The 22605-nt window shown below is 30.3% G+C and overlaps 3 protein-coding genes across 4 annotated transcripts; all 3 read right to left on the reverse strand.

Moving 5' to 3' along the window:
• Positions 1-1416: 1416 nt before the first annotated feature.
• Positions 1417-7715, reverse strand: LOC110729499 (two-component response regulator ARR12-like). The gene is made up of 10 exons (XM_021909231.1): positions 7610-7715; positions 6640-6825; positions 5684-6175; positions 5446-5522; positions 4697-4871; positions 3620-4266; positions 3028-3111; positions 2820-2897; positions 2062-2139; positions 1417-1449 (listed from the first exon to the last, which is right to left on the reverse strand). The coding sequence occupies exons 1-10, from the start codon at positions 7713-7715 to the stop codon at positions 1417-1419; spliced, it is 1956 nt and encodes a 651-aa protein (XP_021764923.1).
• A 2376-nt stretch (positions 7716-10091) lies between these two features.
• On the reverse strand, positions 10092-14264 carry LOC110729714 (traB domain-containing protein). Of its 2 annotated transcripts, none has more exons than XM_021909490.1 (7): positions 13747-14264; positions 11641-11753; positions 11432-11520; positions 11277-11351; positions 11053-11160; positions 10779-10874; positions 10092-10599 (listed from the first exon to the last, which is right to left on the reverse strand). In XM_021909490.1, exons 1-7 carry the CDS (start codon positions 14157-14159, stop codon positions 10333-10335), a joined length of 1161 nt encoding a protein of 386 aa, XP_021765182.1. In that variant the 5' UTR covers positions 14160-14264; the 3' UTR covers positions 10092-10332. The 2 variants fall into 2 exon arrangements, with proteins under 2 accessions (XP_021765182.1, XP_021765183.1); XM_021909491.1 differs by having other exon boundaries at positions 11641-11767; positions 13747-13881.
• Positions 14265-14294: 30 nt separating this feature from the next.
• LOC110729715 (dehydration-responsive element-binding protein 1A-like) lies at positions 14295-16724 on the reverse strand. Its single transcript, XM_021909492.1, has one exon. The coding sequence runs from the start codon at positions 16308-16310 to the stop codon at positions 15600-15602; it is 711 nt and encodes a 236-aa protein (XP_021765184.1). The 5' UTR covers positions 16311-16724; the 3' UTR covers positions 14295-15599.
• Positions 16725-22605: the final 5881 nt, after the last annotated feature.

Raw genomic sequence — 22605 nt, forward strand, 5'->3', positions numbered from 1 at the left:
AAGACTTCGAACTAATTTTTATCATGAGCAAAGGCAATTCATGATGTTGATGTAAACCGTGTACTTGTGAACGAAGGTTGGACAATATCATGATTAAGCGATATACATACACTAGAAATAAGGGTTGGTAGGTCCGAGGTCGATCAAATTTGTCATAGGAGCAAAAAATGAAAATTTGGTTACAATTAGCTTTAGGCTTGTATGCTTGCTTGCTAAAAAATAAGGGGAGATGATAAATTTTAATTCTCTGAATCTCCACTATATATACTAAACAGAGTTTTTTCACTTCTTCTCTAATTTTCTATGTAATTTCTACTTCATTAGTTCAAAGCTATCTGCTTCTTATGGAGTCAGAACCAGCAAAATGCAAAGTAGGATTATCAACTTATCTCTATAAATCAACATTACATAAATAGATCATAATAACTTTTCTCATTCAATGTAAAAAACTAAAACAAATTAAATTAACCATGACAATTGTGAATTACCAAAAAGATCTTAGGCCATCCATTCTTTTTTCTTAAGAAAACATAATAAATAATTCGCAAGTAAAATTACTTTAAAAGACATATTCTATCGTAATTGTCTATAAATTTCTAATTTAAAAAGCACACAAAGCTTCACATACAACATGTCAAAAGGTACCTAGACTATAATCAACATTTTCTAATTAAATTTTAGTACCCAACATATATAAACATGTTCCAAAAAAAAAAAAAAAAAAAAAAAAAAAAAAAAAAAAAAAAAAAAAAAAAAAAACCCTTAGACATCCAAAGTGAAATATCCAACACCCAAAAGATTTGTTTTTTTAGCAAAAATTATTGTTCAAATGTTCAGTGCTTCTCAATCATAGAACATAATAATATGCTACAATTGATATATAGCAAGGAAATTTCAAAGACATGAAATGACAAAAATGTTATTTTCATGATAACAACAATTATAATTATGTACTTGTAACTTTGTAAACACATAAGTAAGAACAAAGTATCGGTTAGATGCATATTATTGTATGAGTATGTAATATTTATCGAGTTCAACTGCCTAATTAATTAATAGCCAAAAATCCTCCATGTTAATCAGGCAGTTGAGCTTGAGCTCCATAAATATTACATACACTCAAACAATAATATGCATGTAAACAATATAATGAAACATAAAACATGCAGAGAATAATGAAGACAAAGATATTGAGCAACATATACATGCATAACTTTAAAGCAGTTTATCCAAAATCCCAAATTCCCAATGTAAGAAATAAAACATTATCAAAAGAGTCAAAAGAAAGTCATTGGCTCTAGCTTTTATTGGTTGAGTTTTATGTAAACTGATCGAAAACTAAACTTTGTGATTTTATCCTTTAAATTATAGCAGTCATCGATCACTTCCAGCCACGGCAGCACCAAATTTAATGCTTCAGTTAGGCCCCATGAAATCAGCCCCACCATCCTGCCAAAGTAGTGCAACAAAATCATGTGTAAGTTAACTGTTACGATATGATAATGTAGACGGGTTTCAAGTTATGACTTAGATTACCAATTTACCATTATTCTTATACTCTAAAAACATTGTATCATAATATATATGTATCTATTAGAGTAGTATATGTTCTACTAACATGTTAATATGAATCTTATTAACATAATTTCTTATACAATGTCGACTTTAATGTAAATATGATATTGTGCATTGCTTATGTTTCTAATTATATTGGTTTCAATTCTTAATGCCGACTTTAATTAGACTGTAATAATTTATAAACTACTCCGTATAATAATGGTACAAATTATGAATTGATGATGGTTATTTAATTATTGAATCTAGCAACAATTTATATATATATATTATTGTCGAAATTAGACCTTAAAATGGTGAAAACAGAGGAAATTAAATAATGTATTATTACCTATTTTAAAGTATAAAATAGATTACTTGTATTCAAATATATTCATATTAGGATTGAGCTAGTAAAGTTGTACATTTCAAGTATCAAGTAATTCCTATATACTAGTATTAACAATTTATAATTTCAATTTCAAGCTAGAACATCAATTCACTTGCCTGCTGATTGAGGAATTCTAGTTCAGTCTCAGCAAAATAGTTGTCGAAAGGGATGTCATCATTGCTAGCATTAATTCCCTGCATGATGTTTAATTTGTCTTAGCACATTATTATTGCAGTGTATACATTAATTAATACTATACACACATGAATTTTTTTTTTTTTTTTTTTTTTTTACATATATAATTTCTCATACAATAATTATACTGAAGAGTTCTAAGTCTATTGTATAAAGATGGAGTGCATCAATTGAGAGATTCATGCATAATATAAAAAGAAAAAGCCAGCCAAAATATAAATATGTATTCCCTAAATATTTAATCTGATTGGTTTCAGCTCTTAATGTCAACTTTTATTAGTCTGAATAATTGATTAATATGGATTATGAATATATACATGAGAAGATCAATTATTATTTAAAATTGAAACTAGCAAAACTTTTTTTCTAAAAAAAATTATTGCCGGAATTATACCTCAAAAGTTGAAAACAACACTTATTTTAAAAACAGGGGAAATACTTTATTATTTTATAAATGCTTACTACTGCGCAATATTATTTACCTTTTTCAGGTTCTATAACGCTTTAAGAACATATAAGTTACTTCAATATCATATTTACTCCATATTTAAATATGTAAGAAACCAATATTAGGATTAATAAGCTAGTGAAGTTGTACTTTTCAAGTATCAAGTCATTCATATATACTTGTAATACCAATTATAATTTTAATATCAATCAAGAATATCAATTTACTTGCCTGCTGATTGATGAATTCTTGTCCACCCTCTTGAGTAACATAGTTATCGAAAGAGATGTCGCCATTGTTAGTAATTCCCTGCAGGAAATTAGTCTTAGAACATTGTTGCATATCATATATACTAGGAAAACATTGTAAATATAAATGAAATTAATTAAATTCCACAAATATATAACTTCACTATTATTATTTGAGGGGTGTAACTTGCCTGATCAAGTCCTTCAGCGAAACCTCCCTGAGCATTACCTTGAGCATCAAAAGGTCCAAACCCGAAATTGTTGTCAAAATAGTCCTGCAACAAATTGAAATCATGCTTGTTCAATATTGTTGGGAGTTTGAGTTTCAAAATACATACCTCTTTAAAATTAAACCATGAAAAGCAATTTGTATTGTATTGAATTTTTTTTTTCAAAACATATACTTTTATGATCAAAATGAATATATAAGTACAGTTCATTATACAAGTAATTATTTATGTCAAACAGAGTAAAATAACTTATGACTCACAACCAAACATTTAATTTTAATAGTAATTCCAAACAAGTCCTTAATAATTAGCCACACACAGATCCACAGTTATAAATTAAACTAACCGGACAATAATGCAACATTATTATTATTATTATTATTATTATTATTATTATTATTATTATTATTATTATTATTATTATTATAACTTAAATTTAATTAAAGAAAAATATAGATCTAGAGATGAAAATAAATCAATTTAATTCATGCTAAAAATGGGAGCAATAATTAAACTACAAAAGCAAGCAAGGTTAATTGATTAGATAAATTACCTGATCCATTGGAATGTCAATACCAAGTTCCATAAATTCATCACCTATACCACCTTGCATGTTTGGCATTTCTTGTGACATTCCAAAGGGATTTGCTTGAGGAGTTGCAATTTGATCAACATTAGGTGTGTTAAAATTCCAATCATCAACATCAGATGAGAAAAGATCAGCAAGAGGAGTATTAGTATTATTATGAAAAGAATTATCAGCAAAATTCATTCCATAATAATTGACCTCTTGAGCATTATTATTAGCATTTTCAGTAAAGTTATTGCTACCATGCATGCCATTAGCAAAGTTAGCATTAGCAACATTATTATCACCAAGAACTATTGGTGTGTTGTTAGTAGGGCTAATCAGCTCCCCATCAGTACTAATTCGAAGCCCGACATAGTTATTATTATTGTTGCAATTGGCTGGATGAAACTGCTGGTTGCTTAGAACCCTGCCATCAATAGGACTAGGAGAAACTTGTTTATGCATACGTTGAAGCTTTTGCAATTTCTCAAGTAGTTCGATTTTTTGTTTTAGGCTTCGAACTGCCTCACTAAGATCACTAGGAGCACCGCACCTTGCTTGTTTCCTTGGACCATTAGCTCCTTGGGTGCTACTCTCCCCTATTTCAAAATTAGGATCATTTGTCATTCCTGTGACAATAATTTACAATTCATTAGAATCCTCGATCGATTATTTGGAAACTAAAGAAAATATTTTTCATTGACAAGTTATTAGAAAAATCAATTGGCAAGTACATACATGTATAATTAATATTAATCAATTTTGAATTATTCTAAACCAAAAAAAAAAAAAAAATGAAACTTGCATTTGGTAGTAACATCCAACAATTATGCCCTAATGTATTTTTTTCAACAATTTTTTGTCAACAGTTATGCCCTAATGTATTAGTTAAGTACATACACTAGAAATTAGGATCCAATTGTTGAATTAATAATGGGTTTATATTTATATTGTTAATAATAATAATAATAATAATAATAATAATAATAATAATAATAATCAAAAGCACCTCCAAGTGTATTCAATTTTAAATTGATAGAACAATTTTTAATTAATTACCTAGAGAACGCTCTGCTACGAGGCCTCGATACTGATCTTGAATGCTACCTGTAAGAAAGGTGATTTCATTCAACACAAAGCTTGATCTAAATGGCCTCTCATTCCAATTATTGGGAATACCATTTTCATTGTCAGTTGTAATATCTGAAACCCGCTTCAAAAATATGCGATATTTCTGTAAAAACAAAAAATGTTATATCTCTATATTACCATATTCAGAAGAAAAACAATGCTTCCTTTTTGAGAATTGAATACTTTGCATTTAAGTAGTTATATATTAAGTTTTTTCAAAAAAAATTAAAAAAAAATCATATATTAAGGAAATTAATTATAATGTAAATACGATTAAATATATTAAAATAAAATAAATCATTTTTTTATAGGATTAATATTATTGCGATATTATAAATCATATATTCTACTCCTTTTCATATAATAAGAAACAAATAACCATATAACAAATCTATTTGATAAGAGAATCAGATCGCAATTACGTGCAAGATACGTATATGGTGTATCTTCTCAAAGAATCATCGTGTGCGTGTGCATGTGCATGCATGGACACTGTTCTAATGAAGAATAAAGATTATTTACACACAAAATAATACTAGTAGCTAACAAGTTATACAAGTATATATAGATGAAAATATCCTTGATAATAATCTTCTATTATTCTAGTGTATGATAATTAACCATAATGTAAAAAAATTTATAGTTAAAATAATTAGCTAGTGTAAAAAATAACTCACCTGCAAATGGCTTGCAATATTTTCTCTCTTCAATCCTGGAACATTCATGTACTCCAAAATTCTCTTGGGCACAGCTTCTGATAATTAAAATAAAACAATAAAACAATTAAAATGTTAATTCAAAGATTATATATTATATATATATTCCATATCCAAATCATGATATCATATTTCAAAAAAAATAATAAAAAAAATCATGATATCAAATTTCTAAGAAAAATCAAATAGTACAACTTACTGTCTACACCAAGGTTATTGACAGCCTCCAAAAATCGGCTATGAAGTGAGGTAGTCCAAACCAGCTTCGGCTTCTTCATAGCTGGTTTATTCTTCTTCACAACCCTCTCATCTGAATTACTACGCCTTTTGTTAATACCATTGTTAGTGTAGACTAATGGTGTAGCATTCACCTTGTTTTGGCCATTAGTAATTGGCGCGTAGTTTTGCACAATGTCATTGTTGCAAACGTTGTTGTTGTTGTTAATAATGTTGTTGACACCGTGCATCATCTCTTGTTGATTAAAGATTCGCATCAAAGTATCAGGATCACTTGTTATGACACGAGACATGTCTATTGAGTTAGCATTGCTATTAGCTATACCCTTTGTTGGAATAGCAAATTGCCATATTTTTGAAAGATTGTGTGGAGAAATAGGCTTCACAAAGTAGAATAGAGCTCCACTTTGTAAACCTTTGTGGATGATGTCTCTATCCTGGTCAGCAGACATTACTGCAAAAAAAATCATCAAAATGTTTAATTTGATTAATTGATTAGATAACTAGAAATTTATAATTTTTCAACAAAATAAAACTAAGATAAAATACCACATTTATTTAATTTTTATTGTCTAATGATCTATTTAACCTTCAATAATTGGGAGTCATAAATGAATTAAATTCCATGTAAATTTATTAGTTGGACATATTAATTTACAAATGTAACATATGAATTTCCATGACAAAAATAAAATAAAAAAAATAGCAAAATTAAATTTTTTTTAAAAAATAAATTAATTAATTTTTTTTTTTTTTAAAAAAAAAACCTAAATAAAAAAATCATGACCAAGTGGTGTCATGGGACACAAGAATTAGGCTATGTTGGATTTGGAAAAAAAAAAAAAACACTTCTTTCATGGTCTTTCGAAAGATTTCGACAAGAAACACAAATAGAGGCAGTGAGAATAAATTAATTACGAAGTATAAAATTGGAGTATTTATACTTACAAACAAGAGGAAGCTTGTACTCTTCTTCGACATGTTTAAGGAGCTCAATGCCACTCATATGTGGCATGTGCACATCCGACAAAATCAGATCAAATTTTTTATCTTTCCTCCTCCTTAGTACTTCTAGTGCGTCTAATGGGTTGGTCACAGCAATAACTGCAGATTTAATGAAATTTAAACATTTTAGTATAAATTCATAGTATATATTATCAAGAATTTACAAAAACGAATCAAATTAAAATTATATAAATACAATTAACATAACTTATTTCTTTTCAACTATGGTTTGATAGTTGACTTGTATGTTTTTCATGGAATTGACAAATTATACAAAAAATAGTTAAAAAAAATGTTACACTTGTACTTAAAACAAATTAAGACCCATGAAAGGGGGAAAATGAATTAACTTTAGTACGGAGTATCAAACTACCTCATGAAAAACAAACCACCTCATTCTATAAAGAATTCTGCTTGTGAAATTGAGACAAATAGGATTGAAAAAATATTTGAGAAAACACCATGAATTCTACTTGTGAAATTGAGACAAATAGGATTGAAAAAATATTTGAGAAAACACCATGTCCAAAATAATTTTCTTGTAGAATCAAAATCTCAAAATTTTGTGTCAACAAAAAAAATAAAACTTCTTTGTTTTTTTAAAAAATAAAAATAGAAAATAATTCAAGATTAAAAATTCTATCAAACTCGTTGTAGACACATGACATTTGAGTCTCCATACATCCTGAAAACTTTGAAAATTATAAGTGATTTGAAAGACGGAGACTTTTAACTTCACCCCTTTTCTACGAAAAAAATCAACAAGTTATTTCAGTTTAGTAAAATAGATTTAAGAAATTACTTGTAAATAAAATTAAAAAAAAAATACATTAAAACAATATAAAACATGTATTCTAGATGAATAGAAAAGATGAATTGCTACCATGATGATTCATTTTTGTAAGAGCTCCTGCAAGAACTGAAAGACAAATTGCATCATCATCAATAATAAGGATGCTAATTCCTGGGTTATTGCTTGTCTTTTCCATATTAACTCTCACTAATCTCAATTTATGAAAAACTCTCCTTTTGCTTGAAACTGCCCTAAACACAACAGAAAAGAACTTTGAAAATGTAACAAAGCTATTGGGTGATGACTTAAATAGTTAAATGTAAGAGGGAAAATGCTCACTCTACTTCTTTGTGGACCTCTACAAATGTTTTCACCTCATGTATATATACATCATTAAAGGGTTGATTGTATTATTATCTTCCTTATTACCTAATAAATGCAAATCGGTTTCAAATAAAAAAGATCATGTGAATGATAAACGGTAAGTTATATCGTTATGACGACGTTTGCCCACAAATAATGGTTAATTTAATTTAATAAAAACTATGTTGGTAAGATAAATGAGCATTGTGTGCACGTGTTACAATATGAATAGACTAAGAAAAAAGTTTCTACTTATTATGAAAATCAATATTTTTTGCACTTGATATTAAGTTATTGGGAAGATTGTGTAATTAAGATTTAGTTCCATAATCTAGAAAGATGACCATAGCCTTATCTGATTTATTTCTTTCAATTATATCCTTGATTTTGTTTTTGATATAGGAATATATCTACATAGCCTTAAGTCCTTAACACAAACATTGATTTTTTAATTTTATTACATAATTTATCAATTGTAGAGTTAAAATATGAGTTTTATTGTGAACTTTTTAATGCGCAAATTTAACTATGTTACTTTTAACTTGATTTTTTTTTTTATCCGCTCTTAAGGGCATATATAGTGTTCAACCTAAGTATTAAAATCTGAAGTATACACTATTTGGTTAAAAAAAGATAGAGGTATAAAAGAGATACGCTCTACTAATAATAATGTTGATTACGTATCGAATCATTTTTGTTGGAAAAAATTATAAATAAATTAATACAGATAATGAATCATGATATGAATATACCGTATCCAGATCAATTTGATATAGCTTAAAATTCCGTATCGAATCAATCAGATGTAATATTATATGTTTATATTCAGTCTGATTCAATAAACTTGGAGTTTAAATTATAGTCCAAATTGCTTACATTAGAGAGAGTTATTTCAACTTTCAAGATCAATTCAACTAAAAAAACAGTGTAATAACAACCCTTGTGATTCAATCAAACAAATTAAATTTAACATTTTAAAATTTGTAGGAAAATTATGTATGTTAAGAAAATGAATCTAAAAAGTGGCTAATTACTTTAATATATGTGCATTTCAACAATAATTCAAACACTTTAATGATTTTGAACGGTTAGTTACTCTTTGTGACTAGATAGATTATTTATATGAAATATTATTTATATTGTGCATATTATGCCATTTGTTATATGTATAGTAAAGTCTAAAATAGTTACTTGGGGATATTTTCTAAGAGTGGTATGTTATTTCAGTGGGTTTGAAAGCGGTGTCAACTCCATAAAACTCTTTATTAAACTCGAATTCAACTCAGTGAACTCACCATCTTTGTTTCTTGGTTGTGTTTGTTAAGTATTTATAGCAAAGAAAAAAAGTTATTTTTTTAGGGAGAGTAAAGAAAAAAGTTGTTTTTTTTTTTGAGGAGAGAAGAAAACATAAAGGAGATTGACATTAAAATCAATAGTGTAAAGAAAGAAGTTTTTTTTAGGAGAGAAAAGAAAAAAGGTGTTCGACATAACTTTAAACAAAATAAATAAATACGTCAAAAACTAATTTGCATTTCGTTATGTAAATTGTCATTTAATTCATAAATGTAATATGCCAAAATTGCAAACAATTAGTGGAAAATGAAAATTACTTTGAAAAAAAATTAAGGTAAGAAGAAAAAAAAATAGTACGTATATTTGAAACATGCATGCATGTTGTTACATATATAGGACTTTAGGTGGATGCTAAATTTGTTTAGCTTGTTGCTTCAAAAATTTGATAAATATAACTAGCTTGTTAGTTCGAATTTTAGAGGATCGAATTGTGTTTATTTTATTTAAACTTTTACAAATATTTTAAATTTTACCATTTGTCTTTTTTAAAGTTTTAAATTAATTGCTCAATTTTCATTTTTGATTTTCTTTCAGACACACCAAATTAAATAAATACTCATTTTCTTTCAAATCATGTAATTTTTTTATTTTTTTTTATTTGGTACTAGTAGTCATTCAATATTAACAGTCGTTACTAAACTTTTTTTTTCTTTATCACGTGAGTATTTTGGTGCAAATCAACAGGTGCATATAAAAAATTAAAAATTAAAAATTTCTATTGAAATAGTAGAAGTTGTATTCTTTTCAACCTTTTTTTAAAAAAAATTATTTCAAGAATATTTAGTTCGTACTCCTTATAATATAAGATAATTCGGAAAAAAAAAAAAAAAAAAAAAAAAAAAAAAAAAAGCCCTAATGATAACCAAATTCCATAGAATAAATAATGTCTTAACATTTGTGTAGTATTATGAGTGCTTCAACAAGCTCATATTGAAAATCATGGCCTATCCAATGAGGACAGTCTATACAAAATGACCCATATGTGGACAACATAGGGTTCGACAATGTGAGAACAAGAGTTACAACCAAATTATATACTCGTACAGTCGTACTATACAATTACAAAGATTGGACCTAAAACTGCAGAATCAGCCTACTCAGAAACCAGACTTCAGTTGCTCATATAATGCCCACAAAAGAACACCAATCAATGTATCTCTTGCCAAATCTTTAACAATTTTATTGATCCAAGCATTAGGAACATTAGCACCAGATTTATTCCCAGCTAAGTCGCGAAAGCGTAGATCTCCCAGGTCTGAAATCAGCGCGTAAATCACTCCATTCAAGTGACCCTTTCCTATTACTCCCACCACTCTCTTACAGTTATTTACAGCTTTGCTCCGTTTTAGAGACCATGCTAGGTACTGCAAATGTGAACTTCAAGTTAGTATATAAAAAGAGTGAAAGAACTTTGAATAATCAGTGATTCTGGACTCTTTGTATTGATCATAGTATCAAGATAATCATTGCACAGTACAATAATCAGGTTAAAAAATGCACTCTTGTGGATGAGTAAAGAACTTAAGAGAAATGAGACCATTACCGTGTCACGTTCAAGTATAAGTGGCTGTAAAAGGGAAGGGTAAGCAGAGCTAAGTTTCTCATATAGCTGGTAAGGGTTGTCATCAGTACCCGATTCCTGTAACCAATCACAACTGGGAAATTAAGCGAGAATCTTAAGGTATATAGTCATAAGAGAGTACAGTGTGAAAGGAATGGCCTTATAATCCTGATAGTTGAATGTTGTTTGTTAAGTGTCATTCTACAAAATTTAGAATAATGTATAGCCCACATTAAAACAATAGAGTAGCGAGGACCTTCACATTGGCTGTGGAAGTCTCGGATGAAGATGTGATTCCTTGGATAACTGAGCTCACTAAGCTTAATTTTTCGGCCCATTTCAGTGAATTCCACGCCCTCTCAAGCTGCAACGTATGACAAACAGAACATAATCCCAAAATGAGCCTAAAAGTGCCTCATCAATTGAAACTGTTGAAGCCAAAACTGTGCTATTACAGGTTGGAAATTGCATAAGACTTACAGTAATTTCAATTGGCCGATCCCCCAACACTATCTGTGCACCAATTTCTTCAGACACCATCCGAGCAGCACGAAACTGTAAACAAAGGATATTATCTCAGTCAATCAGATGACTTCCTGTATCCAAATTAAAGTTAACCTTTGCAAGTTGGCTACCTCATCTCCAAAAGGCCTGTCAACATCCGAAGAAATTTTTGATGAAAAGATGGCCAACAATAGCCTTAATGCCAAAGCAGTTTGTCCCCCTATCATAAGAAGTCAGAAAAAACCACTGATCAGCCACGCAGGCCCACAACGCCACCAAGTTCAAATGAAGCACACTTCACATATATGTAGATAAGATTAAGGTGTAAATCCAGGCTTACCTAAGTTTATGCTACGACTAACAGCACCGAAAAATCCAGCACCACTTAAGGAAAACATATTGGACTTCAGCTCTGCTTTTGGCTGATTGCTGCTGGAGTACATTATCCCAGCTCTGAAGATGAAAGTCTGTAATAATTAAGGTTAAGCCATGGAATGAAGATATAACACACACATATTCACATATAAGAGGATAACACCTAATTTTCTACAGCCACAATCATTTATTTATACATTGTATTTTACTCCAACTTGGCCTTTCTAGTTCCACACCATGTCAACATGACACAACAAGGATTAGAGGTATCAATTCCATAGCCAACACTTGACATTACGATATTAAAATAAAGCGCCATTACAGCAACAAGAGGCTAAGAAGATAGGTTTATGATAGAGTGATCGACAAACATTACATAAAACTGCCATTAAGGTTTTTCATTAAAGTAGTTTGTAATGCACAAATTTAAAAGGCTTTAAATTAATGTAATGACATCAAACCAAGTTACATATTGGATTCGAAGCCCCTGAATCCTAACAAAATTAGTTTCATATCTTGATTTAGTTAGATTGTTCATGATAAAAAGCATATCCAGAAATTTATATGTATTTGTCCTCAGAGTACTTGGCAAGAATTTAGAATTAGAAAAGAGCATAAAATAATCTAAAATGCTACACATTCCTGCTTGAACCATAACTTCTGACTTCAATCAAGAAATAGTTGTCATGTAAACCTTTATCAAAATTTCTGCATCATTCAGGATAGTGTCACTCGGAGAATAAGGTGCAAGGTGCAACTCTAAATATCAAGTATCAACCTGTGATCATCTCTGATACAGGTTTTGCTGAAGCCTCTAGTATTGTAATGTGAAAACTGTATCTGCATAGAATTCTGCTCCTATAGTCCTATAGACTTCGTAGAATTCAAGTCTCAAAGGACTACCATGCTTTAAGGAAACACAGTAAGGAGCATTATAGCAAGCTTGATGCCTAGAGTCCTAAACCACATACTTGTCATGCAAAGTTTTATCTCTAACAAAATAGTATTCGTATGTCATACTTGTCCAAAGAAAACTCCACCGAATTGCCTTTTGCCATTTTCCTATATCCGATTTTGTGTTTGATCTCGTTTACATGGGATGTCTGAGGTGAATATGTAGTGGAATCTAGGGGCAACTGAAGTCTTAGTATTGCAACTCCAGTGTATTGAGTAATATACAACGAACTATCAAGCATTATAATACACCCTTTAATAATCTTTCTTATAACTTTCCTAAAACACATTTTGGTTGATTAGCATATACAAGTAGTTCAACCAAATACAGAATAATGACCTTGAACTTCACATAACTCCAGTGTAGACAATAGAGCTCACAAACATCACTTACAATCTTTATAAAACAAGCTGGACCCCCTCTCTTTTTCGAAATATTGCGTTCCTATTAACCCCATTTTTTTTCTTGGATACCCTCAAATTTGAATTAAGGCTCCAAACTTTGATCTTTCAATCAAACAGGAATTTTTCTATGAACATATTAAGTTGTATGAATGATATTTTATTTTAATTCTCCTATCACACAAATTAGTCATCATTACCACAGCTCAATCTCATAATTAAGCTTCGTCAATGCTAAGCTTTTAATTATTATTTAAAGTCCATCATCTTTGTTTTAATTAATTTTCAGGTTTCTGTTAATTCCTTCCAGGATCTAACTTAAATTGAAGAAAAAATTGATACGGAGTATTGCTTTTTATTTTTGTTGATAAAAGTTATTCCAATTCACCAAAATTGTCATGTTGTAAATCCTGTTAATCCCGGATTTTAATTTATAAACTTTGAATTAATAATTCATATGGTTGATTTTTTAGCTTGATTAGAAATCCTAATAACATATACGAAAAATGTTTAGCCATGGATGTCAATCGGCTCAGTTATGACCGAAGATCAAATCCCGTCTATATCACCCCACGCTTTAAACACCCAAGAAAACAATTTTTTTAACAGAATGTTAGAATCTAAAACTACTTCCATCCAACATCTAACTAAAATTCAAAAAAATTAAAATCATCGAAACTTTCTAGTCTTATAACCAAAAAGCTAGAAGACTTGCCTGCTACGACAAAGCTCAACGACGACATTATCGGGCCGAATAGCCCGAACAACCCGCTCAACATCCAAAGATGAACCCTCATCAATGTGACTAGTACCCACCAACCAAATCTCATCGGGCTCAACAAACTCGGCCCGCCAAGATGGTACAGGCCCAAATTGATTCTTCTGGACCAAAACCAAACTCCCCATATCAACCAAATCCAAAAGCTCCGGGTGGGCCCCCGAAATTACGGCCCGAGAATCCGAAAATATTTGTGATGATCGGAAATCGAACCCGGGTGGCGGAGCCTTAATCGACGCTTTACAACTGAATTGGGCCTTGAGTTTGGGCTTGGGCTTAAAATTAACAAGTTTCGAAGTTTGTGAGATTAGCAACGACGGTGACGGCGGAGATGACGGCGGAGTTGCCATGGATGAATAACAGCTTAACAAGTGGTTTTTGCATTTACTGTTTTTTTTTTTTTCTTTTCTTTTCTTGTTTGGGTTTTTAAAGTGGTTTAGTGTGAGATTCGTGTGTGATGTAGGTGGACATCAAGATAACATGAGAAATTGTCAAAAAAATAAATAAATAGAAGATAACATTAGTGGGGCCCAATAACGTGTGAACATGTGGTTGAAAGAAACTCGCTTTGAAATGTGGGTCCAAAAAGTGAAATTTTATTTGTGGATGATAATGCTCCAATAGTCTCACTACTAGTAGTACCGAATATACTTGTTATGAATGATTGATGAATGAACCTTTGAATTTCAGCCAAGTAAAAGGATTGTATAACCAAGTACAGTATTATCCAGTTATCCTACTTGTGTATCCTTCGTGGTTTTATTATATTGATAACTTATAAGATAAGTTATGACAAAACATATTATGTTGGTTCTCATTAGAGAATCTATTGATGTTTGCTTACATGCAAAAGGTTATCTACCTATCCATCTATCTATCTGGCTTTTTACTTTTTTTTTTTTTTATTGGATTATTGTACCAAGGTGTGTGACTGTATTATTATTTTTTAAAAACAAACGAATTTTATCATTATTATGTGCAGCAGGATCTAAATTTGTAAATCTTCTAGTTCCGACAATTATCTTTTCTAGGTATAAAGTATGACACATGATTATGGAAAAATTTAAAAATAGGTACAATACCACACACACTTACGTTAAAAATGTGAATTATTAGTGATACAACTACAGAAATATTACACAGTCACCCGTCTTATCCACGTGACAAAATTTACTCTCCTTGTTCCTCATTTGATACACGCCATTTTACAAACAACAAAATAGCATTTCCATAATTCCATCCCATCACATATTGAGGTATAACAACATAACAAGCATAAATTAATAATTTGCTCATAAATTTAAACATGCTCTGTTTTCAAATTTCCCTCTTATTTTATATGAACATGTTCCTTGAAAACAGTGTATTACTCCCTAAAGTTAGACAAGATACAACCAAATTTAACCAATAAAGAGACGAATCATCGTCAATTAAGAAAGTAGTACATGATCTAAGTACTACACTTTACAATCATACTTCTATTTTTAGTAATACTACTCACTCACTCAGCTGTGCTCTGTTTCTCCAAAGCAACTAACAAAGTACATTTCTAAATTTTATTTTTTTATTTAAATTTTCCCACTCTAAATAACAATACTTGCATACCACCTGTACCAACCAACAAAAAACAATCGGTAACGGCTAACTAACCAAAAATCATGCCAGCATAGTACTCTGTTCTACTTCTAAATTTTAACATACAAAAATTTAAATTTTTTTCTTTCTTTTTTTATAGATTCTGAAATTATCCTAAAACTTTATTAAAAGAATAAGAATGAATGGAGTGGTTTCTAAAAAGAGTAACTCCATAATGGCAAGTCAGCAGTTCCATTTGCCATATCATCGTCTTCATAAGTCGTCTCATTGAAACTAGTCATATTTGGAGGCGGAAGCATCCCCATTCCATGGTACATATCAGCGATTAATCCCGGGGTTTCGAGTTCCATCTCGTAATCCATATACATACCATTCTCATTATTACTAAAACTCATGTTGTTCATCTCATCCATTGTAGCAGTAGTTGACGATTGAGCTTCCTCTTCCGCCTTCTCATCTACCGCCTGTTGAAGTTCTTCAACAGGCGGAAGTTGAGGGCGGAATGCTTCGGCAGCCTCAGCGGCTGCGCGTTGAATGTCCTTGGTATCGGAGGATGCAGGGACAGGGAGCCGCCAAACGGAGTCAGCAAAGTTGAGACAAGCACCGGAACGACCACGGAGGGCCATTGCTGCCACGTCATGAGCTCTGGCAGCCATCTCGGCAGTAGGAAAGGTGCCGAGCCATATACGGGTTTTCTTGTTAGGCTCACGGACCTCGCACACCCATTTACCGTTGTTCCGTTGGCGGATCCCACGGTAAACGGGGTGACGAGTCTCCGTAAACTTCTTTCTGCCTGCCTGTTTCTTCGGGTAGGCAGAAGCGAGCATGAGCCCCTCTTCTTCAGTGGAGTTGGGGCTCATGCTGCTGTCGGATGAAGATCCTTGGTTAGTGTAAGACATGTTCATAGAGGATTTAACTTGTTTGATGAGTATATACGATTGTGTGAAGTACTATTTTTATTTTCTTCTCAAGCTTTCTTTTTTTTTTTACGCTTCTATTTATCTTTTGGAGTTGTTTTGTGTTATTGTTGGACAAAATAAAGCCGTAATTGGGTGCTATTTATACTTACGTATATCCAACTTGCTAAGAAAAGTGATGGGCCTTTCCTCAGCCAGCAAATAATAAAGTAAAAAATAATAATTAAAAATAATAAAAGAAGGCATGGGTCAATTATAATTAATGGTCAGATATATATTTTGGGAATAATCCGTTTAAAAACATAGGATACGATTCATATAAGTGGTATAATTAGTGATTTAATGGTTGTGTAAATAGATAGAAAAAGACAATGATTCTCTATTTTCAGGTCATAAACACTATATAAGTTACTCCTAAAAATTATATAAAATTAAAAATTCATGACAAAAATACGCATAAATCAGTATAATTAGTGTTTATATTTTTATAATTTCTTAACCTTTTACGATTTTCAAATATAAATTTAATACTTCTATCCCTTAACATTTTCCTTATAATAATTTTTACTACGGACTTACAAAGTAATGTTTTTTTTACTGATGTTTCAAAATAATTTTTGTAATGGGCCCACTTGTTTTTTGGCAAATTGTGTTGTGGGCCATGGAAATTTGGGTACATCAAGTGAACAAGTGACATTTGTCAAATGCTTAACTAACTCCTCATTTGTTTTTATTTTTTTGAAGAAACTAATTCCTCATTTATGTGGGGCCATAAAGCGATGGAAAAAGTTTTCTTCACTAACCAATAAGAGTAGCTGTTTTATTTAGTAGCTGTCTTTTAGTCAAGGAAATATCTGAAGAGTGACTATTTGACTTCAAAAATAAAATATCAATAGACTACATTGTAAAATATCCCCTAAAAAAGAACCTTTTTTTTTTAATTGTTGGTGTGTTTTGATTGGTTCAAAGAAAAAATCCCTTTATTTTTTTTTTGGATAGGAGTAATAGAACTAGAGACTGTTATTTGAGCACATATTGCTATACTGTTGTGTCTGTGTTGCATACTCGTGGTCGTGGGTAGGAACTATTATACTCCATAGTCCATATCATGGATTAGGATATTTTTATTTTCATTGAATGGTGTATGAACTTTTTGATGAAAGATATTCCCCGATGCATGATGATGCATGGTTTTTAAGGTGATCATGAAAAATTAGAGGCTGGAAAAGTTTCTGGACATTTTATTCCAGAATCGATTTTGTCAACCACTAAAATTAGAGGATTGATTTAGAAAAAAAAATTATAGGCGATCTGTGTATGTTGATCTATTCAAAAGTTAAATGGATATGATCGCCACAACCGTTAAAAAACAATGGCTTTTTGTTTGAGACGGAGTTATCATAGTATATATGTTGCTAACTATCGGTGTATTAAAAAAAAAAAAAAAAAAAAAAAAAAAAAAAAAAAAACCTTTTATATAGTCTGATGCACTTGTTTTGTTCAAACCTGTAAGTGTGTCTAACTTGCATTATCTAAATTACTTTAATTTGTATAAACTTATCTTAACAACCTTTGTTTCTTATTATTAGCCAGTACACTTCATTTATGCACACATTTTAAGGAGGTGTACAAGAGTTGCTACTACCTTTGTTTGTTTTTTTTTTTTTTTTTTAAAGTGCCCCATTAGCAAATTTGGCACTATTCACGCATGTTACTATCAAGCACTTCATAAAAAACGGAGGGAGTATAAGGTAATAATAATAATTATAATACCCCTACCTACCACACTACAAATCAATTTAAAGTTGTTTAATTAAGGGTCTATTCTCATAGACTGAACTCAGCTGAACTGAAATGAATATTTTATAAGAGAAGGAAATTAGGAGCTGGATTGAACTGAAAATAAACGTATGAGAACAGGCCCTTAGTAATGGTAAAAATATATAGAAAGGAGTGTGGTTCGATACAAAGATGGAACTATACATTGAGAAACTTACCAAATAAAAAGGGAAACTTGTCAACTAAAAAACGAAGAAAGTATTAATTTTCCCGAATAATCCAAATCAAAATAAACTATACAGAACATGCTCCAATATATTCCGTACTAATAGTAGAGTAAACCCCCATTATCCGGTACAGTTCTTGTGTTAATATGGTTAAACTCGAGAGCTAAACCCTCACCTTGTTTTAATTGTATATATATACTCCGTTTATTTTAGTTGACACTATTTGACTTTTACACTATTCACACAACACGCTTTGACTCGCTTTTGTAGTCTATATACACGATTATATTCATGTGGGATATTCTTTGAATCGTTTCAATATATAATATTAATATCCATTTTTTATAATTTTACAATGTTGTTAATTATAGGTATTAATCGCTAAAAACACATATTGACAAACGTGATGATAGAAATGTATCAATAAAAAATACAGATAAAGTATATATATAGTGGTGTAATAATATACAGAACAAAAAGTGTGCAAGTGTTGACGTGTTGTGCTCTAGTAAGACCTAGCTCTTGCATTATATTTTAAGTTGTTTTCTTTTCTTTGAAAGCTGCGTGAAGTTTTAGTAAATAATTGTATGTAGTCTAGACTGTCTAGTGGATTTTTTTTTTCTTTTTCTTTTCTTTTCTAGACTGTCTAGTGGATGACTTAGGTGACCAGAGGAAAACCTCAAAACTAGAGGTTGGAAATGATCTTGGACCAACAAATTTAATAATATGGACATACGGTAACAAAAACTTCCAACTACTAGAATTAGATGATTAACCAATAGTATATAATTGTATAATGTTATTGTCAATAATCTATGTGTGTGAATTCATAATAGGTTTATAAGAGATATTATATTACTTCATAATAAATACTATATGATCGTGCAAAATGACAAAATCTTATAGGGCCTCTTGTATCATAGATTAAGATACTTTGTTTTCGTTGAAAGCTACATATATTTTTGGATTTTTGGTGAATGCTATTCTGAATCGAATTGTGATTGATGAAGTGTTCTTGAAAGATTACAGGTTGAAATGATCCTATAACAATAGTTTTGTAATTCTAGAGCCACTAAATTTATATGATCACTTAAGAGGTTTTCATTGGTAATTTGTGTGTAAGGATGTATTACAGATTTATAAAGATCGAGTATGTTAGACACTAGGATCAATTTTAAGAATGGAGAAATCTTATATTCCCTCCAACCCAGTATATTTGTCAAAATAATTCATTTTAGCCCGTATAAATTATTTACTGTAATTACCATTTTGACATGTCAATATTGCTATTTTTTTTTAATATTCCAATTTTCAATGTCATATTAATACCAACTCACCCGATTTGAATACAATGAATTGAAGTTTGTTTGTTTAACTACCTCCGTTTTATAATATTATTTGCAAGGATTAGATATTTTATTTCTCAACGCTACTTTATGTCAAGTCGTAACAAAAAATGTAAAAATGTGAAACTTAGGTACAGTAGTATTTATCTTTTGAAAACATGCTACAGAGTACTATAAAATTTTGACAAATTAAAATGAAATAGAAAGAGTATGACACAGACTGACGCTATGTTACAGTAAGATACAGAGAATGAGAGAAATAAAGGCGATAGAGCGACTGAGCGAGTGATGTTGTGCACTAGTAGGACCTTTGTCCTTGTATCATTAACTTAAGATATTTTTCTTTTCTTTGAAAGCTACATAAAGTTTTGATTCGAAATGGATGATTCTTAGCCTCTTAGGTGACCATGTGTAGTTAGAGGCTGGAGTTGGTTCTAGACCTTTTTTTTTTTTTTTGGTTTTAAGAGATTTTCATTGCTTTTTCAACAAAAAAAAAAAAAAAAAAAAAAAAAAAAAGAAGAGATTTTCTTTGGCCTTTTGTGTATTGGTTTGTATTTGAGGTCCATATAGAAGTTGGGTATCATCACTATCATGGTAGTGTGGCAAAACTCTTATAGTCTTGTTGTCCTTTTCCATTCGCTATTTTATTTCTATTACCGAGTATTTTAAAGTTGTATTAAGTTAATTGATTGGTCGATCGCGTTCTTTTAAATTTATGGGGGTGAATAATGAAATAAAAAATAAGGGTAATATAATCTTGATACGCGTTGATGATACTCGTAGTTTTTTTTTCTAGGGTAGTGTGACAGCATTTAACTACCTTTTTTCACATGGAAAAATAAAACTACTAGCTCATCAACCTATTGAATAAATAATTTGACCAACTACTCACTAGATTTGATTGTTATTGACAAAGTTGATCAATTTGCACACTAAAGGCTTGTTCACATTTACTGAACTGAGCTGAAATAACTTAACTGAACTGAATAGAGCTGAAATGAATATTTTATGAGAGAAGAAAGTTAGGAGCTGAATTGAATTGAGCTAAACTGAATTAATTGGAGTTGAACTGAACCGAACTAAAATGAAATGAAATTAAGCCGAAGTGAACATGCCCTAAATCAAACAAGCACCGTATGTATATAGTTTCTAATGACTAGTAACATTAAACAGAGCACAAATAAACTATGTGACCATATTTATAGACATCTCAAAATAACACCCATATTTTAGTTTAGCATTTATATTTACAAAAAATTTTGTATACATCCGGTTTACACTAATATTAGTGTACATTGAGCAGTATAAGGATAACTTTTAGCTAATTTTAGGGTAACTTTTTGTCTTTTTGGGTAACTTTAAACATAATACAATTTTTATATAAATCAACAACAAGAAAAGTTTTATAAAGATAATTTAATTACATTCAATCACTAATAATTGATTTTTAGTCATTTAAAATGTGATTCTTTACTAATAAAGCGTAGATAATTTTTATTTGAATTGTGTTACTTTAACGCATATTGGGGTAATTTTTATTCATTTCAGGGGTAACTTTTAATCACTCTAGGTTATCTTTATAATGAATGTACAATAATTATTGTACACCCGATTTTTTTAAAAAGTTTGTGTTATATTTATTAACTCCATCTATTGCTTAACCCCAATAAATTACTTCGCATATGCTACTTATTTTATAGTTCGTTACATAACCTTGTAGATGGGAAAATAATGGAGCAATTTTAAAGAGACACCCCTTGAAGAGATATGGGACAAACGTAGACCAGTAGACCATGAATGATTTAGCCAAATTATAACATGACAAACCAATGACAAACCATTGTTATTAGAACGAGTAAGACCAATGAGTTATGAGTCACTAATTTTACACACTCACGAAATCACACGGTTTGCCACCTCCTTAAATTTCCAAAAACGAAATAAAAAACATTATCGTCCCTTCTAGAAACTCTAGATCATAAGACAACAAAACGTAGCTTTTAGAATTGACTACTCAATAAGTCACTTTACCCTTTTTTAATTTTGATTTATTTTTCACTTACTAATTAAGTAAACTTTCCCACACGTTTGGTGAGTTGGTAGTTACACACTCACTTCTAACGGTTGTTTCCCTTTTTCCGTCATTCAACTGTTAGGTTTTTTTCCGCGTAAACGCGTGAACCACGTGACTTTCTTACCATTTGCGGAAGTATTTTTTTTTTAGATGCTTTGTTGGATATTTATTTTTGGAAATCTTGCTTTACAGGAGGAATATCTTGTTTTATTAAGACATTAATAATATCATGATTATTTTGTTTACTGTGTCGTCATTATCCTACATTCCTACTTTCTACGTACTTTCTAGATTATTGTTATTAGTTGTATTATCATAGTGGATAATACCAAGAATATTATTAAAACTATTTTATCCGTTTTCTTTTTAGTTGATACGTTTTTTTAGTCATATTTATCAATTTACAAATTCAAATGTTAATATCTTTAGTTACCGATTTCCAAAAATAATAAAAAGTTGATATTTAGTAAATATACATCGTGACAAATTTAACAAAACCTCACATGACTATATTTTTCATTACGTATAAATCACAAAACTTGGTCAAAGGAAAGTGTGGGAATAGTGCTAAAGTCAACACGTGTCAACTAAAAAAAACGGAGGTGGTATATTGTTGTGTCAAAAAAAGTACTCCCTCCGTCCCATAATTTTTTGTTTGTGTGTTTTCATAGTTTTTAAAAAATAGGAGAAAAAAGAGGATGAAGTACATTAATAAAAATGAGAAGTACAATGATAAATAAAAGTTAAAGAGAGAAAGTGAAAAAATGTACAAAATATGTGCAAAATTCAAGGGTAAATTAGGAAATACCATGAATAAAGTTAAAAAAAAGTAGCGATAATGAATTTTACATACGTAT

Source organism: Chenopodium quinoa, unplaced genomic scaffold, assembly GCF_001683475.1.
Source record: "Chenopodium quinoa cultivar QQ74 unplaced genomic scaffold, ASM168347v1, whole genome shotgun sequence".
NCBI lineage: Eukaryota > Viridiplantae > Streptophyta > Magnoliopsida > Caryophyllales > Amaranthaceae > Chenopodium > Chenopodium quinoa.

What these genes read in the sequence shown, in the direction of transcription:
- LOC110729499 (XM_021909231.1), bottom strand. Translation starts at nt 7,715, where the DNA reads ATGGAAAAGACAAGCAATAACCCAGGAATTAGCATCCTTATTATTGAT. An exon ending in CGTAGCAGAGCGTTCTCTAG is followed by an intron (nt 4,267 to 4,696) that starts GTAATTAATTAA and finishes TTATTGTCACAG; the next exon opens with GAATGACAAATGATCCTAAT. An exon ending in AAGAATTCATCAATCAGCAG is followed by an intron (nt 2,140 to 2,819) that starts GCAAGTAAATTG and finishes AACATCATGCAG; the next exon opens with GGAATTAATGCTAGCAATGA.
- LOC110729714 (XM_021909490.1), bottom strand. Translation starts at nt 14,159, where the DNA reads ATGGCAACTCCGCCGTCATCTCCGCCGTCACCGTCGTTGCTAATCTCA. An exon ending in TAGTCGTAGCATAAACTTAG is followed by an intron (nt 11,521 to 11,640) that starts GTAAGCCTGGAT and finishes TTCTTATGATAG; the next exon opens with GGGGACAAACTGCTTTGGCA. An exon ending in TTATACTTGAACGTGACACG is followed by an intron (nt 10,600 to 10,778) that starts GTAATGGTCTCA and finishes TCACATTTGCAG; the next exon opens with TACCTAGCATGGTCTCTAAA.
- LOC110729715 (XM_021909492.1), bottom strand. Translation starts at nt 16,310, where the DNA reads ATGAACATGTCTTACACTAACCAAGGATCTTCATCCGACAGCAGCATG.